Source organism: Silene latifolia, chromosome 9 (assembly GCF_048544455.1).
Source record: "Silene latifolia isolate original U9 population chromosome 9, ASM4854445v1, whole genome shotgun sequence".
NCBI classification, from domain to species: domain Eukaryota; kingdom Viridiplantae; phylum Streptophyta; class Magnoliopsida; order Caryophyllales; family Caryophyllaceae; genus Silene; species Silene latifolia.
In genome coordinates this window covers 69,747,521-69,763,762 of record NC_133534.1, presented here as the reverse complement: position 1 = coordinate 69,763,762, position 16,242 = coordinate 69,747,521, and the positions used below count along the sequence as shown (strand labels likewise).

The 16,242-nt window shown below is 33.4% G+C and overlaps 1 protein-coding gene and 1 pseudogene across 2 annotated transcripts; both read left to right on the top strand.

The window, feature by feature from the left end:
- The first annotated feature begins 2,321 nt into the window (after window positions 1-2,321).
- LOC141601177 (uncharacterized) lies at window positions 2,322-3,583 on the top strand (annotated as a pseudogene).
- Window positions 3,584-11,424: 7,841 nt separating this feature from the next.
- LOC141599902 (F-box/LRR-repeat protein 3) lies at window positions 11,425-16,072 on the top strand. 2 transcript variants are annotated; one of them, XM_074420029.1, is made up of 8 exons: window positions 11,425-11,663; window positions 11,989-12,676; window positions 12,829-12,954; window positions 14,152-14,256; window positions 14,364-14,766; window positions 14,855-14,984; window positions 15,070-15,364; window positions 15,481-16,072. In XM_074420029.1, exons 1-8 carry the CDS (start codon window positions 11,632-11,634, stop codon window positions 15,724-15,726), a joined length of 2,025 nt encoding a protein of 674 aa, XP_074276130.1. In that variant the 5' UTR covers window positions 11,425-11,631; the 3' UTR covers window positions 15,727-16,072. The 2 variants fall into 2 exon arrangements, with proteins under 2 accessions (XP_074276130.1, XP_074276131.1); XM_074420030.1 differs by lacking the exon at window positions 14,152-14,256 and having other exon boundaries at window positions 11,497-11,663.
- The last annotated feature ends 170 nt before the right edge of the window (window positions 16,073-16,242 follow it).

Genomic DNA, 16,242 nt, shown 5'->3' with positions numbered 1-16,242 from the left:
GTCAATCAATAATGTCTTGTCTTTGTTTTTTCCGCAGTATGTAATCAACGCGCCATAAGTACCTGAGTACAAAAGGCACCAAATAGACGAGGTAAGGGACTTGTTGGGCAAATACATCTTAGAACATTGCAATGAAGACTAAATGCATGATACTTAGAGCTTAGATCACTTAGTAAATTTTTTGTTGAAGTTAGGGAATGATCTTTGTAGATAGAGCTAGGGGGATGCACAGTTTTAGGAATCTTAGTTCATGTAAAGTGATCAAATTGTTAGTATGAATTAATCTGAAAGCGAAACAAATTGTAAGTATGATGCTGCTGTTGTGGTTGAATTGTATCTATTGAGTTCTGATGAACCCAGCTGTGATTTATGCTGCTGCTGATATATGCAGGATTTTAAATGGCATGAAACAAATTTAATTTTAAAAAAAATTACAAAAAGTAATAAAAACGGTTACTAAAAAAACCGTTGTAAATACCTTTCACAAATACCCGCGCATAATATTCAACAACAGGTTTTAAAAGAAGAACCGTTGTAAATACCTTTCACAAATACCCGCGCATAATATTCAACAACAGGTTTTAAAAGAAGAGCCGTTGTTACTAACAATTTCAACAACGGTTATGTTCCGTATACCCGTTGTTAAAAGTCTTCACAATTTTGGTGGGAAAGATATAACAACGGTTTTTTATATTATAACCGTTGTTATATCTTTCCCACCAAAATTTTGTCAAACTTTCCACAACGACTTACTCGCAACAACAATGGCTTTTAACCGTTGTGAATAATTTCCACAACGGTTTTAGTAAATAACCTAACCGTTGTAAATACCTTTTACAACGGCTGCTTTAACAACGTCCGCCTTTTGTTTAACAACGGTTTTTACCCGTTGTTATAGCCTGTATCTGTAGTAGTGACAAGAGATAAAATATTACTCATAATCATTTTATCTGCGTAAAGCTAAGTAAAAAGGTAAATGCAACAAAAACAATGCTCCAAACAAAATAATAGCATGCATAGCAAAGAAGTACATTTAGTAACTAAACAAGGATGTAAAGAGTACTAACTGTCATTTAACAGTAAGTATCAATAATAAATATCGGAAAGAAGCATACGAAATACTCGTAGCAATGTGGAGCAAACAAGCTCAAAAAATCAATCAAAAACGTGCAAAACAAGAGCGAAACTCGGTAATTAAACTAAATAAATAAGGTTACGACCTAAATTTAACAAAATAATTAACAGAAACTGAAATCAAGGTATGAAATAGTAAGAAACGGAAAAAAAAAAACATACGAACAAGTGGAGAAATCGATCAAAACCTGCAAAAAAAAAAGAGCAAAGTTCGGAAATTAACCTAATTAAATAAGTTTATAACAAAAATTTAACAGATGAATTAGTAGAAATGGAAATCTTGGTCTTAAATTATAAAGATATGGAAAGAAACATACGAACAAGCGAGAGAAATCGATCAAAACCTACAAAACAATAGCTAGCAAAACACAGTAATTAAATTAGTTGAATAGAAATTTAACAAATTAAATAAGTTCATAAAAAATTAATGCGATGGATGTGGAATAAAATTGGGGAAAATCAAAACGAAAATTAGTTGATCGAAATTACCTAGATCCGAATAGAAACTAGGATGATGATGACGATCAAAATTTGAGTGGTAAAATGGCGATCAAAATTTGAGTGATAATGGCGAAGACGAGTCGATGAAGACAAACGGAGGAAGAGTGAGAAAGTGAAGATAATTGGAGTGCACATAGTAAATATGTGAGAATGGGAAATTGCAACTGTAAAATGAATTTTGTATGTGGATAGTGGATACGTGGCAAAATCTGGTGTGTCTGTAATTTTTAGATCCGACGGTCAGCATGGGTATATCTACCTCACCCTAAGGAGGGTGCCTCACATGATTCAATTTCTCTCTCTCTCTCTCTCTCTCTCTCTCTCTCTCTCTCTCTCTATATATATATATATATATATATATATATATATATATATATATATATATATATATATTCCGCTTTTTTATGTTTTAGAATTGTTCTATGCTTCTGATTTGCTTCAATTTGTCGTAAACTTGTGCCTTGTTTGCCAGTGAATTGATAACTGAATGGTGATGGAATCATACAAGCTTGATATCGAACTATAATGATGATTAAGTTATTGCCTGTGATTCTGAGATTGGTAATTGGTCGATTTTCCATTAAGTGTTTGTGGTAGTAAGATGGAATGAGTAAAAAAAACTAAACCAAAAAGACGAATGCTATTTACATGTTATAAACTCACTATAATTTTTCATATTGAGTAATATGGCTGGTAATAATGAACGGGAATCACTCAAACGTGTCAAAATAGAAGAAGAAGAAGAAGAAGAAGATGATATGGAGCTTTTCACGCTAGTTGTGGGTTGTGTTGTTGATATAGTAGGGGCGTTAAATTACAAAAGGTATAAGGTTAGGGATTTGGCTTGGAACGAACACGAACGTTCACAAAAAAGAGCATTGTGGTTAGATACATTAAGAAACAATAGGAAATGACAAGAGCAATTGCGTTTCGATAGACATTGTTTTGAGAAATTATGTAGGATTCTAAGATCAAAGGGTGGGCTAGTGACCTCTAGAAACGTGACTAACGAAGAAGTTATCGCATTTTTTTTGCATACCCTTGCTCACAATTTGAAAAATCGAACTTTTCAAGCTCTTTTTGATCGATCAGGAGAAACGTGAGTCGCCAATTTCACACGGTGCTCCGAGCAGTTTTAAAAATTGGAAAATACTACATTAAGGAAGTTGATACTGCCACTAGTTTTGTCAATGATCCAAAATTTAAATGGTTTGAGGGTCTGGTTGGCGCCCTTGATGGCACATATATAGATATGACTGTCCCTTTAGAGGATCGAGGTAGGTATCGGGATAGAAATGGTCACATTAGCACAAATGTTTTAACAGCTTGTGATTCAGATCTCTGTTTTACATATGTTCTACCTGGGTGGGAAGGGCCAGCTTCTGATCAACGTGTCATTCGCGACGCTCTTCAAAGGCATGCTTATAATCTTAAAGTACCAAAGGATAAATATTTTCTTGTGGACTTAGGGTATACCAATGGTGAAGGTTTCTTAGCTCCATATAAAGGTACAAGATATCACTTAAATTTATGGCGAGGGAACACCCCAACAAATTCCAAGGAGCTTTTTAACTTGCGCCATTCGTCAGCTCGTAACACAATTGAACGAGCATTTGGTTGCATGAAAAAGCGTTGGGCTATTATGAGGACTAGTAGCTTTTATGGTAAACACACTCAAGTCAGAATCATAAATAATTGTGCCATTCTACACAACTTCTTAAGATTCGAAAAAATGGATGAAGCGGCTCTTATGAATGAGGTAGAACAAGATTTACAAAATGCCGAGTCACAATAAGATGATAGTGGAGAAGATTATGTAGTGAGTGTTAGACAAACAGAAGAATGGACTAAGTTTAGAGACGATCTTGCAGCGAAAATGTAGAATGATTATCGAGCGAGAAGGGGGATTTGGTTATCCTCTAGCCCCATAAAAAAAAGAGGAAAATGATGGTGGTAAGGGGTAATTAAAAACTCTTCATTTTTAGATTCCTAAGTATGCCATTAACTGCCAATGCTACATTGTCCAGTATATCAGCTAGCTATTTGTTCCACTATTTTTGTATTACTACCTTTAGTCATTGAAAATAGAATTTAGTAGTAAAAAAGAAAAAAAGGATTAAACATTCTAGCATATGTAAAATCATCACTACTGCTATATCATCACTACTGCTATATTTTCCTTGGACAGTGTCTATTAACTTGTTTTTGGAGATCCCTAACTTGTTCCAGGTTCCTTTATAGCAATGCTGAATATTCACCCTTGATCCCTTTCTGAACTCTGAATAATTTTCCTTCGCTTTTTATAGGTGATGGCTGAAAAAAGAAAGCAAGGTTTGGTTCCTACACAACCCAAGAAGAGAGGATATATTTCTTGGAATAGCCAGATGGATGCTCTTTTAATCTCGGTGTTGTATAATCAAGTAAGTCAAGGAAACAAGGGAGATGGGGATTGGAAGCCTCAAGCCTACCAAGCGGTGGTAGATGAGATAAGAAGCAAGCTAAATGTATCCGTTACTACTAAAAATGTGAGGAATCGTGTCAAGATTTGGAGAAGGTACTATGGAACTATCATGGAGATAAGAACCAAAACTAAATTTAAGTGGGATGAGGAGAAGAAGATGATGTTAGTACCACATGACGAGATGGATGAATGGGATACATATACCAAGGTAATGCGCCTGCCTTCTATTCTTTTATTTATCACTGATGGTGTTAGTAAATGGGGGTCAGGTATTTTAATAACTCTAGTGTCTGATTATGCTCACTGTTTGTGCTTTAAGAGTGCTTTCTGCGGATGAGTTGGTTTCAGCCATGAACATCAGTTACTCCCTCTTTACATCGTTCTGTAATATTCAGGAGCAGGTTTGGTGGATCTGTTGCTTCTAACATCAGTTAAAGAGAAAAGTGTTATGTAGATTATTGGAATTGGGTCCTAATGCTGCTTTTAGGTAGATTTAAACAACACATTAACTTTGGTCTATGAATTTGTTACTGGCTGCATACTTTGTAGTTGCCATGGCGTACGATGTTTTTCATATGTTCAAAGTCTTAGGAAAATTACTTTCATTCTCATAGTCTAACTAATTTCTTGGAAAGTTCTCAGAAGGATTTATGCTTTCCCCGTCTTCCCCATTTGTGTTGAGTTTTGGCAAGTAGTAAGGCTGTTAAAACCCTTCTGAAATAAATTTTGATTCTCATTAATCTGTATACAAGCTCCTGGTTATCTAGTGTCAACATAGGCGAGGTGAATGAACCAATCCTACCGCCGGTTACTTATTTTTTCAAGCTTAAAAAATGCCAATCAATTATATTATTTCCTGAGAACTTGAAAGATGGATTAGACGTCTAAATTGTGTATGAATTAGGTTCTTTACTACTCCGTAAGTTATATGCAATGGCAGATGCATAGTTGTAGTTCAGCTTGTCGAACTGTAATGTATTCTGTGAGCAGTCCTTGTATTTTATCAGACGATTTTATTATAAGCTTTTGAGTTGAGACCTTGTTTATCAGACTAACATGTATGTGTCTTTTTTATGCATACTCATTGTAGGCCAACCCACCTGCTTCATCTTATGCCAATAAATATATCGAGCATTGGGATGATATATCGATATTACTTGGACCCGATATAGCTATTGGTGATGGAGGGGAGCACTATGAAGAGGGTGCTACTATGATGGATGAGGAAGCATGTGATGGTTCGACTTATAGCATCGATACTACTTCAACAAGCTCCAAAAAGAAGCGAAAAAGTGATAGTCTAGCTGATGCGGTTACTCAAGTTGCTGACACACTCAAAAGTTATGTTGAAGCTAGACTAAAAACAACTCCAACTTTGGGAGGAAAAGAGGTATTTGATGAGGTTTCCAAAGTTGTTGGCATCCTCCGTCCTCAGGTTAAACGTGATTTTTTTTTTGATGAAATGTAAGAAATTTCATTAAAAAGAAAGAAGAGTAACCATTACATGGACAACCCAGGTCCACCATAGCTGGGCGGAACCCAGATCTGCCCAAATCAAACTAGCCCATCACAAAAGCGGCCCACACTCAAACACAAACCCACCACCCCCAGTCAACACATCTGATTACAACAACAAAATCAAATTGGGGGAACTTTCCAAAAACACAACCCTAACATATCTCAAATCAGTCGATTCTTCGACGTATCCTCTGAATCCAGTCCTTGTCTATGCTCTTTCCCGTCTTCATCATGCTCAGGAACCATAAAGAAAGCTCACCTTTGATATTCGCAGCTACTTTCGATGGTCTCTCAAGTTGAAACTCAAATCTGCAGTGGTTTTGAGTTCGCCAGAGATGATACATACACGCATTGATCGTTGCATTCAGCAAAGCCTGTCTTTTACTAGATCCTATCATGCGAGTTCTCTAATATGTGATATTCGTACAAGGAAGATTGATCTCCAGCCACTCCCCTACTCGGATTATCACCTGGGTACTATACACACACTCAAAGAAAAGGTGGTCTGCAGTTTCCACCCCAGATCCACAAATGAAACAGGTATTCTCCCCCGTAATCCCTAATCTCTGAAGTTTTTCTTGAGTATTTAAAGCATTGTGATGATATAGCTATGATATGATACTGTGTTTAGGAATAGTCATGTTGTTCCAAACAAACTTAGCCCAGCTGACCTTGGCATTTTTGTTTCGAATAAACTCATAACCTTTTGCAATGGTGTATTCCCTTCCTTTCTGCACCGTCCACACATTTTGTCTATATGCTGGTTCCATATGAGCCGTAACCTGACATAAACGTGATTTTCTAAATGAGTTTTTTGGGGAAAATAATTAAACCTGTTCTTTTCAAAAACATAAACACGATTAGAAAGATAAGTAAGCTAAGATTTATGTTTAGCCCTTTAGTCAATATATATTTATATATCAATACTATATATTAATTTCAGAAACCAAGGGATTTCAATGTAATTAAAGAAAGTTATACAAATTAATTATACTATATAGTTTTAAATCACTAGCACCGTGTGATAGACCCGATTAAGGGATCTCAATGCAAATATTATATAGTTTGGGTTAAAATTAAATTATATAGAAGCTTGGTAATTTTCCTAAACGTTTGTAAGAGACTAAAACATGGTCACTTTCCTTAAAATAAAATAATTAATTAAGATGATCAATTTCCTTAAAAAAAAATAATTAATTAAGATGGTCAACTCCAAGGAGACTAAAAGAAAGAAGTTGCTTGGTAATTTTCCTAAATATTTATAGAAAACTAGAAGATGGACAATTTCCTTAAAATAAAATAATAAATTAGTATAAACATGCACACTTATGGTATTAATTATTATCATCATAAAATTATATATTAAATTTAAAATCTATACAATTTTATTAAACTTTATAGTTTATTAGATGTATAGAGATGTTAATTATTTAACATACAAAAATATAATATAAGTAGGTTGTAAATAATTCAAGTTACATTCATAATATATAATATTGCATAATTCCTTCGATTTCATTTAATGTATATATGTAATATATTTATATAATATATAATCCTCTTAAAATTTCATGCCTAAGTAGTAAAAGTAATTTCGTTAGTAAAGAAAAGAATTGTAGTAACATTGGATATAGTTATATAATAGTAATCACTCATTTGAATAGTAAAAGTAACAATATTATCAGCGAGATTAGTGAAAGTGGTAGAAACAACAACGGGAGTAGTGAAATAATCAATATTAACGCGGCAATAGAGAAAGTAGCAATAATTACGGCGGGAGTAGTGAAATTATCAATATTAATGCGGTAGTAGTGACAGTAACAATAATTACGGCGGGAGTAGTGAAAGTAACAATGATTACGAGCAAGTAGTGAAATGTTATTACTATTATTTCATTAATAAGAGTAAAATATTAATAGCGGGAGTAGTGAATTTATCTCTAAATTTATTTCATCGTAATTAGGATATGTCATAGAAAAATATATTAATGATAAATTTATGAGTTATGCAACTTTAATTAATTTTATTTAATAAAAAAAAATTAATGGTAAGTAAAGGTAGCCCGGGCGAAGCCGGGCACCAATACTAGTATATATAAAAGAGAGAGTTTTTTCGAGCGATTCTAGAGCGTCCACATCATCAAAATATAATTTAGGAAAGTTTTAAAAAATTATTTTTAGTGTACAAAATAAAGTGGAGAATCTTTTAATTACTATAATATATATTTCCTATTTTATACTCAAGTGATGTTTCTAATTTTTAGTGTAAAAAATTTTACATTTCATTTGACAAAAAATGTCGTTAAAAAAATTATGAAAATAATATAATTAGATTCGTGGTAAAAAATGCTATCATTATAGTATAGATTTCATATAATTTGCACATATTAAAGATAGTGTACTTCTATATGTCCCACATTGAAAAACTATGTAGGCGTGGTGAATTACTACCTATAAATAGTAGAAATGTCCCACATTGAAAGATTATAATAACACGGGATGATTATATGATTATAAATAGGATTCATCCTTGAAATTTGGGAATCAACCCAACATCTTTTGACTCTCTTAAGTATTGTGAAAGAGAGCTCTTAAGAGTTTATATCATTATCTCCACAATATGTTATATATTTTCTATATTATATTCAAATTAAATGATGCTTATAATATTTATATAAAACTTATACGTCTCATTTGACAAAAAAGTATCTTAAAAAAAATTATGGAAATTATATAATTACATTTGTGATTGAAAAAAATGTTATCCTTAGAGTATAGATTTCATATTATTTACACATATTTTAATTATGATAAAAATATAGAAAAAAACGTATGAATATTAATAAATAGTATAGTATTTGCTCATTATTATTAAACCGGGTTGGATATTGAATAAGTGCGAAAAATATGGTGTATTTCTAACTATGTTTTTGTCCCACATTGAAAAATAGTGTAGGTATGGTGAATATATTATGTATGAATAGTTGAATTGTCTCACATTAGTAGATTATCATGAGGTGAGGTGATCACATGACTATAAATAGGAGTCATCCTTGGAACTTATGTATCAAACCAAAATCTTTTGAGTCTCTAAGTATTGTCTTAGAGAACACTTATAAGAGTTTATATAAACGACATCGCATCTCAGTTACAACAATACCATACAAATATTAATCATGTAAATATTTATAAAAGCGATTACATATTAGTGATATTATAGTGTTTATTGTAAGACAATCGATAGTATAATAACTTTATTTAAGATAAAATCACAATTAAAAAATAAAATGGGTGATAACTGCTAAGTATACATAAATTGGTTAATAATTGTCATAAATAATGATAATCTCTACACTAAAATACAAAATTTATAAATTATCATAAAATCAAGTGTTATAGAAAATGATCGTGAATCACAAACAAATCAATAATGAGTTTTTTACTTTGATAAATAGTAGAATTAATTCTTTTTTAACTATCAAATATAGGTAATTATTATTCTTCATAACATTTGAGTAAAACTAAAATACATCGTAATTTTTAACCATTAATCGAAATCGCACCAAACAAAGAAAACATTTTATAATTATTTATACTTTTTATTGCTCCCTCCATTACATATTAAAAGTCATGTTAGGAAAAAACTATGTAATTTAATGAATTATATTGGTGGAAAATACTTATTTTATATTTTCTAAGATCAATAATTTGATATAACTAATAAGACTAACGTTTTCTTAATTTATGTGCAACGTCCTAATAACGATTAATAAAATGAGACGGAGATATATAAATTTTATTTAATTTTTTCTATAAAACAATAAATAATTATAAGCTTAAGCAAATTATGCTTTTAAATTTGGTGGTTTCACTATTATATAATTACATATATTTATATCATCTCCTTTTCTACTCAAATTTAATAGTTTAACAATAGGTTTTTTATGTTTTTAATTTTCTAGCCGAATTTTTTAATAACGAACATACATCAGTAGTATACTTATTATATAAGATATTTTAAATGTGACGTTGTGTTAAATGTTATGTTTACAAGTTTTATCATTTTTTTAAGTGGGCCAGGAGGAGCGATAAAATGATAATTAGATTTGTGGTAAAAAAAAATGTTATCATTAAAGTATACGTTTCATATCATTTGTACATATTTTAATTATGATAAAGAATTGAAAAAAAAAACGTAAAAATATTAATAGATAGTATATTATTTGCTCATTATTAAATCGAGTTGGATGTCGAATTAGGTGCGAAAAATATGATGTATTTATAAGTATGTTATTTGTCTCACATTGAAAAATAATATAGGTGTGGTGAATATACTACATATAAATAGATGAATTGTCCCACATCAGAAGATTATCATAAGGTGGAGTGATTCTAAAAATTAATTTAGGAAAGTATCATAAAATAATATTTTTTTTGATGTAAAAAGTAAGGTGGAGAATATTTAAATTATTATATTATATATTTTCTATATTATATTCAAGTGATGTTTCTAATTTTTATATAAATATTTTTACCTTTTATTGTTAAAAAAAGAATCATTAATAAAATTATGAAAATAATATAATTTGATTGGTGGTAAAAAAAATGCTATCATTAGAGTATAGATTTTATAAATTTGTACATATACAAGATTGTGTACTCCTTAGTATGTTATATGTCACACATTGAAAAATAATGCATGTAGAAGTGGTGAATATACTACATAAAAATAATAGAATTGTCACACAAAGAAAGATTAACATAAGATGTGGTGATCCTATGATTATAAATAGGAAGCATTCTTAGAACTTAGTTATGAACCCAACATCATTTGAGTCTCTTAAATATCGTCCTACAGAGCTTTTATGTATTATTATCTCCACAACCTGATATATATTTTCTGTACTAAATTTAAGTGATCTATATAGTTTTTATGTAAAGATTTATACATTTCATTTGACAAAAAAATATAGTACAAAAATTATGAAAATTATATAATTAGATTCGTGATAAAAAAAAATGTTATCATTAGAGTATATGTTTCATATTATTTGTACATGTTTTAATTGTGATAAAAAATAGGAAAAATAACGTAAGAATATGAATAGATATTATAGTATTTGCTCATTATTAAATCGGGTTGGAAGTCGAATTAGGTGCGAAAAATATGTTGTATTCCTAAGTATGTTATTTGTCCCACATTGAAAAATAATGTAGGTGTGGTGAATATATTACATATAAATAGTTGAATTGTTCCACATTAGAAGATTGACATAAGCTGGTACTACGTATAAATGTAACGTTACTTAATGCGAATTCTTCATGTTAATTTTTCAAGTTTTAACATTTTTTTTAGGTGGGAAAAAGAGTGATCAAATGGTCAATATTAATGAAATTTCTTACTTATTATAATGATATAGTTAGGTAAGTTTTCGATTTAAAAAGAGAGAAATATCCGTACCAATAAACATTACTATGCAATCTACATATGTAATTTATATGATGACATGATTTCAAATTATTACTAAACTAATTCAATGTTCAGTATCAATAAAGTGTTTTCTACCACATTCATTCTATATGTTTATTTTTTTTTTTCTTTGAAAGATACTTATATTTTAATCACAAGTAAATAAATTATTAAACATAAGATGTAAACATTAAGACTTTATAACCATTTTTTTATTAATAAGTTAATTACCCCGTTACAATGCACGGGCATCCAAACAAGTTGAAGTACTAAATATAACATCAAAAGGAGGCTTGTACCTGTTGACATAAAACACACACTACATGTCCGTACGGTATCATACCGCAATAATCACGTTACAATCACATGCTACCATTCACCTTTGGAAACCTGAGAGTCGCCTTCATTTCTTCATCAAGCAACCATAAAATCACTTCCCTTCCCTTCCCTTCCCTTCCAGCTTCCTTATCATTTTATCCTCACCTCCAGCTCTACCTCATCTTCCTCTTCGTCCCCGCCTTGTCGCTCTTGCCTTTGTATTATAGTTCATGTATACGGGTTGTCGTCAATATATATTCAGGTACGTCGATGTGGTATGGAATCAAAGTCAATTATTATCGCTTACAACTCTACCAATCCCGTCATACATAGGCTGATAGGAAATTTTAAATTTCGTCAGATTTGATTTGAAAAAAAAAAAAAAAAAAAAACAATTCATTTGAAGTTTACCGGGTTTGCCAAAATTAAATAACACTATACCTTAATTAGTTAATTATTGGGTTTACGGATTAGTTTCTAGTTAGGGCCAACAATTTCATAGGAGTATTTGATTGTTTTATTATTTTGTTCACTAAATTTTATACTATCGAATCAGACAAATAATTAATTTTCCACCAAAATTTCAGATATCGTCAAATCAAGAGCATGAGCAACAATTACAATGAGGAATACTCACAAAACCACAATTCCCCAAGTCTGATCCTACACCGTCTCCCAGGAGACTTACTCTGTCGAATCCACAGCTACCTCGAGGGCGACCCCACCCAAAAAACGGCGTTCCGCCAAGTCTGCCGCACATTCCGCCAAGTCGACTTCCAATGTCACACCCACCTCCGCCCTCTCCACCATCAAATCCTCCTCACCCTCCTTCCCCAACTTCCCTCCCTTACCTCCCTGGACCTCTCTAACTGCCCTCGCGTCGACGATACCTTCGCCTTCACCCTTGCCTCCGCCCTTGCTCAGCAGCGCGTGCGGTCCCTCTCCCTCAGCCGGTGCACCGCGCTCACGCGCGTCGGGCTGGAGACGCTCGTGCGCGCTTGCGGTGCTCAGCTGGAGAATGTGGACGTGTCGTATTGGTGCCGCCGGTTTACGGACCGAGAGGCGGTAGCGATATCGGGTGCAGTAGGGATACGTGATCTGAAGATGGATAAGTGTTTGAGTGTTACGGATGTGGGGTTAGCGCAGATTGCGATCGGGTGTGTTGGGTTGGAGACGTTGAGTTTGAAGTGGTGTATGGATATTACTGATATTGGTATTGAGCTTTTGAGTAACAAGTGTTTGGGTTTGAAGTTTCTTGATATCTCTTCCCTTAAGGTTGGTGCAATATATCTTATCTTATACGGAGTATATTGTTTATCCCCCCTTGGATTTTTCTGCATGATAACATTGTTTTGGATAGTTTATTTACCTTCGATTAAATATCCTTAATAATTAAATTACACATTGGTTTGATTTATGGGGCGCAGATAACGAGTGTATCCTTGGGGTCGATCGCTTCATTGCAAATGTTGGAGAGTTTGGTAATGGTTGGGTGCACTTCAGTAGATGATTTTGGTTTGCATTTGCTTGCTAATGGATGTCCTTCACTCAAGGTTACTCCTTTATTTATTTTATCATGGTTACATTTTAATTTTATCCTTCCATTTTCTCGTTTACTCAGAATCAAAGTGTTAAGATGTTATTTCATCACTTTTGTTAAATCCAACATTACTTAAAGTAGGACAATGCAAGATTAAAGTGCTTGATCACAAATACCTAATATATGTAGGATTCAATGTTTATGAGCTGGAAAGTATGAACTAGAATAATTGGAATTTGCAGTAAAAGGAAACACTATGTCATTAAACATTTTATCGTGGATGTAAAGGTAACATCTATGACTATGAACAAAATTAAACAATTGAATCCAAAATCACCAAAGTCAATATAATAACACTAATATTCCATTTCGGAATTGAGTTGTGAGATTTGAACACTCACTAGCTTTAATAGATCGGTTTTATACTCTAACAAGATCATCACATAATGCCAAGAAACAATCTCAACCAAAAGATTAAGCTGATGGTTGGAATCCCAAAATCGGTTTTATACTCTAACACGCCACCTCACACGAATGTCCTTTGGTCTTGAAGTCATATTTGACGAGGGTTAGATTCGAAGCCGTGACCTTTGGCCGGTCACACTGACGAATACCATGTCAAGAAACCATCTCAACCAAAAGCTTAAGCTAATGGTTAGAATCCCAAGATTGGTTTTATACTCTAACATATAATTCACACTAATAAGAGGTCTAACAATACTAACATCCTTTTAGGATCTATGTTTTCAACGATTCACATATACTCCCTCCGTCGAAATTATTTGTTTAGCATTGCTCAAACTACCTCCTCACACAGAATAAAAATTGATTTCTGTAACATACTACCATAGTGTGAAGAGCCAAGGAGGGAATTTGATTTTCTGTAACGTCTAAGAAAATTGTTTGTTTTCATTTAAATATAAATTATTGACGTTTTCATTTACACTGGAGGTAAAGACCAGTCTATTCTTTCGGTTCTGAATGATATTGAAATGAAGCAAATTGTGACTAATCTTTGCATTTCTTTTTATTGAGAAACATCGGTCATTCGATACAACTCTACAAGCAATTTCTATTAAGGGTTATCTCGAAACTCTCTCCATGTCGCTTATAGACGGTAAACTCCCTGTTGAGGAACCCCGAACCTGAGTAGTGTTATTGATTAAGTGTTTGTTTTTTCCGTGTTGATTGAGTGTCGATTGTGATGTAGGCAGTAGACATGTCAAGGTGTGACAACATTACTTCAGCTGGTTTATGTTCAGTTGCCAGAGGACACCCTGACTTGCTTCAGCTAAATGCAAGTCATTGTATGGTCGTGAGTACCGTTTAAACTGTGGGAATCCCGTCTCTTCTGTATTCACTTTGTGAATATCTGGCAGCACTTTCTTACCTTAAAATCAATCTCATGCTCCATCCTTGCAGGATCTCACTTCTGATTTTCTTCACCCATTGAAAGGACTGAAGCATTTGAATGTGTTCAGAGCTGATGGGGCTCGGGTTTCTCATTCTACATTCCAAATACTTAGCGCCACGTGCAGGTCATCTCTTGTTGAAATTGGGCTAAGTAAATGCACCGGACTTCAAGATGTTGACCTTGTTCGCCTTGTTAGTAGATGTACCAACTTGCAACTCCTCAATCTTTCATGTTGTGATGTTGTTAATGATTCGACAATTGCGGCCATTGCTGGATCTTGCCCAATACTTCACTGCTTGAAGTTGGAGTCATGTTCTTCCATGACTGAGACGAGTCTTAAACTCCTTGGCTCTAGCTGTGTTCTACTTGAGGAGCTAGACCTCACAGATTGCTACGGCATTAATGATACTGGTAAGTATGTATACCTGCTCTTCTAAACCCATCGGATTTAATAGTTAAAAATAATGATAGTCCTTTTTTCTTTTATCTCGTTCCACAGGTCTTATGTTTCTTTCTGGGTGTTCAAAGCTGAAATTCTTGAAATTAGGCCTATGCAACAACATTACAGACAAGGGGTTGTCCTATATGGCTTCCAGATGCAGCGAGATTCTTGAGCTCGATTTATATCGGTAAACATTCACCATATGTTGCTTTGTGGCCTGATTTTTCTCAAGACATGTTCTAAACCTTGTTTACATCCTGCAACTGTCATAGATGTCCTGAAGTTGGTGACCAAGGTATGGTGGGTTTATCTATGGGATGCAAGAAGCTAAAGAAGCTTAATGTCTCATATTGTAGTAGTTTGACTGACAAGGGAATGGAGTACATTGGTAAATTAGAACAACTGTATGACCTGGAAATGCGCGGACTTATTAATATCACCGGCACCGGCTTGCAAGCTGTTGCTTCTGGATGCAAGAGATTGGAACAATTAGATCTTAAGCAATGCTCAAATATTCAGGATTCAGGATTCTGGGCTCTTGCCAACTACTCCAATAACATATGTCAGGTATGAAATTAGAATCCGGTGTTACAATCGTCACCTCAAATATTATAATGGGTTATCATTATGAAATATCGAGAAATAGCCTGACTAACAAGTAGTAATTGAATTAATATTGGCAGATAAACCTGTGCCAATGTTCCATTTCAGACGCAGCATTTTGTATGGTGATGAGTAAGTTGATATGCCTCCAAGATGCGAAGCTTGTTCACCTGAGTAATGTGTCCCCTGGAGGATTTGAACTCGGACTCAGGGCGAGTGGCATCCGACTCAAGAAGGTCAAATTGAACGCTTTCCTTAAATCTACCCTCTCCCATGACATACTCCAATTTATTTGGTCAAGAGGATGCAAAATTAGATGGGATTAGAATCGCAAATACTCATATGAGATAGTCTTATGACACGATTATTACGAGAACCATCATATAAAAGGGAGTACCTACTTTATTTCTGTTTTTTGCGAGTTAGTGGGTAAATAGGTGAATTATTTATAGTACATCGGCAAGCGTAGCCCGAACTGAAGAATGGGCCAGAACATGTTTAACTGTACGCATATCGAGCTCAGCCCAATCACAGGACGTACATTTACAGTTGGACTTGTATCAAACTTGTATAAGGCATGATCCTGACATTTATTGCCACAAATATTGAGCAGTAAATGTGACATGTTAGAAATCTTAGCTATGTTATTATGGAATCCCAGAAGTTACTGAAGCATGCAGAAAGATATGGTTAGCAAGCAAAGCACAAAACTAAGAATAAACTAAACTTTGAGAAGGGTAAAAGCATAACTTTTTACAAATGTCATGACATCTCTCAAAACAACACTTTCCTTACTTGGCAAACATTCTAAGCAGTAAATTCACCTTGGCAAGCAACAGTAA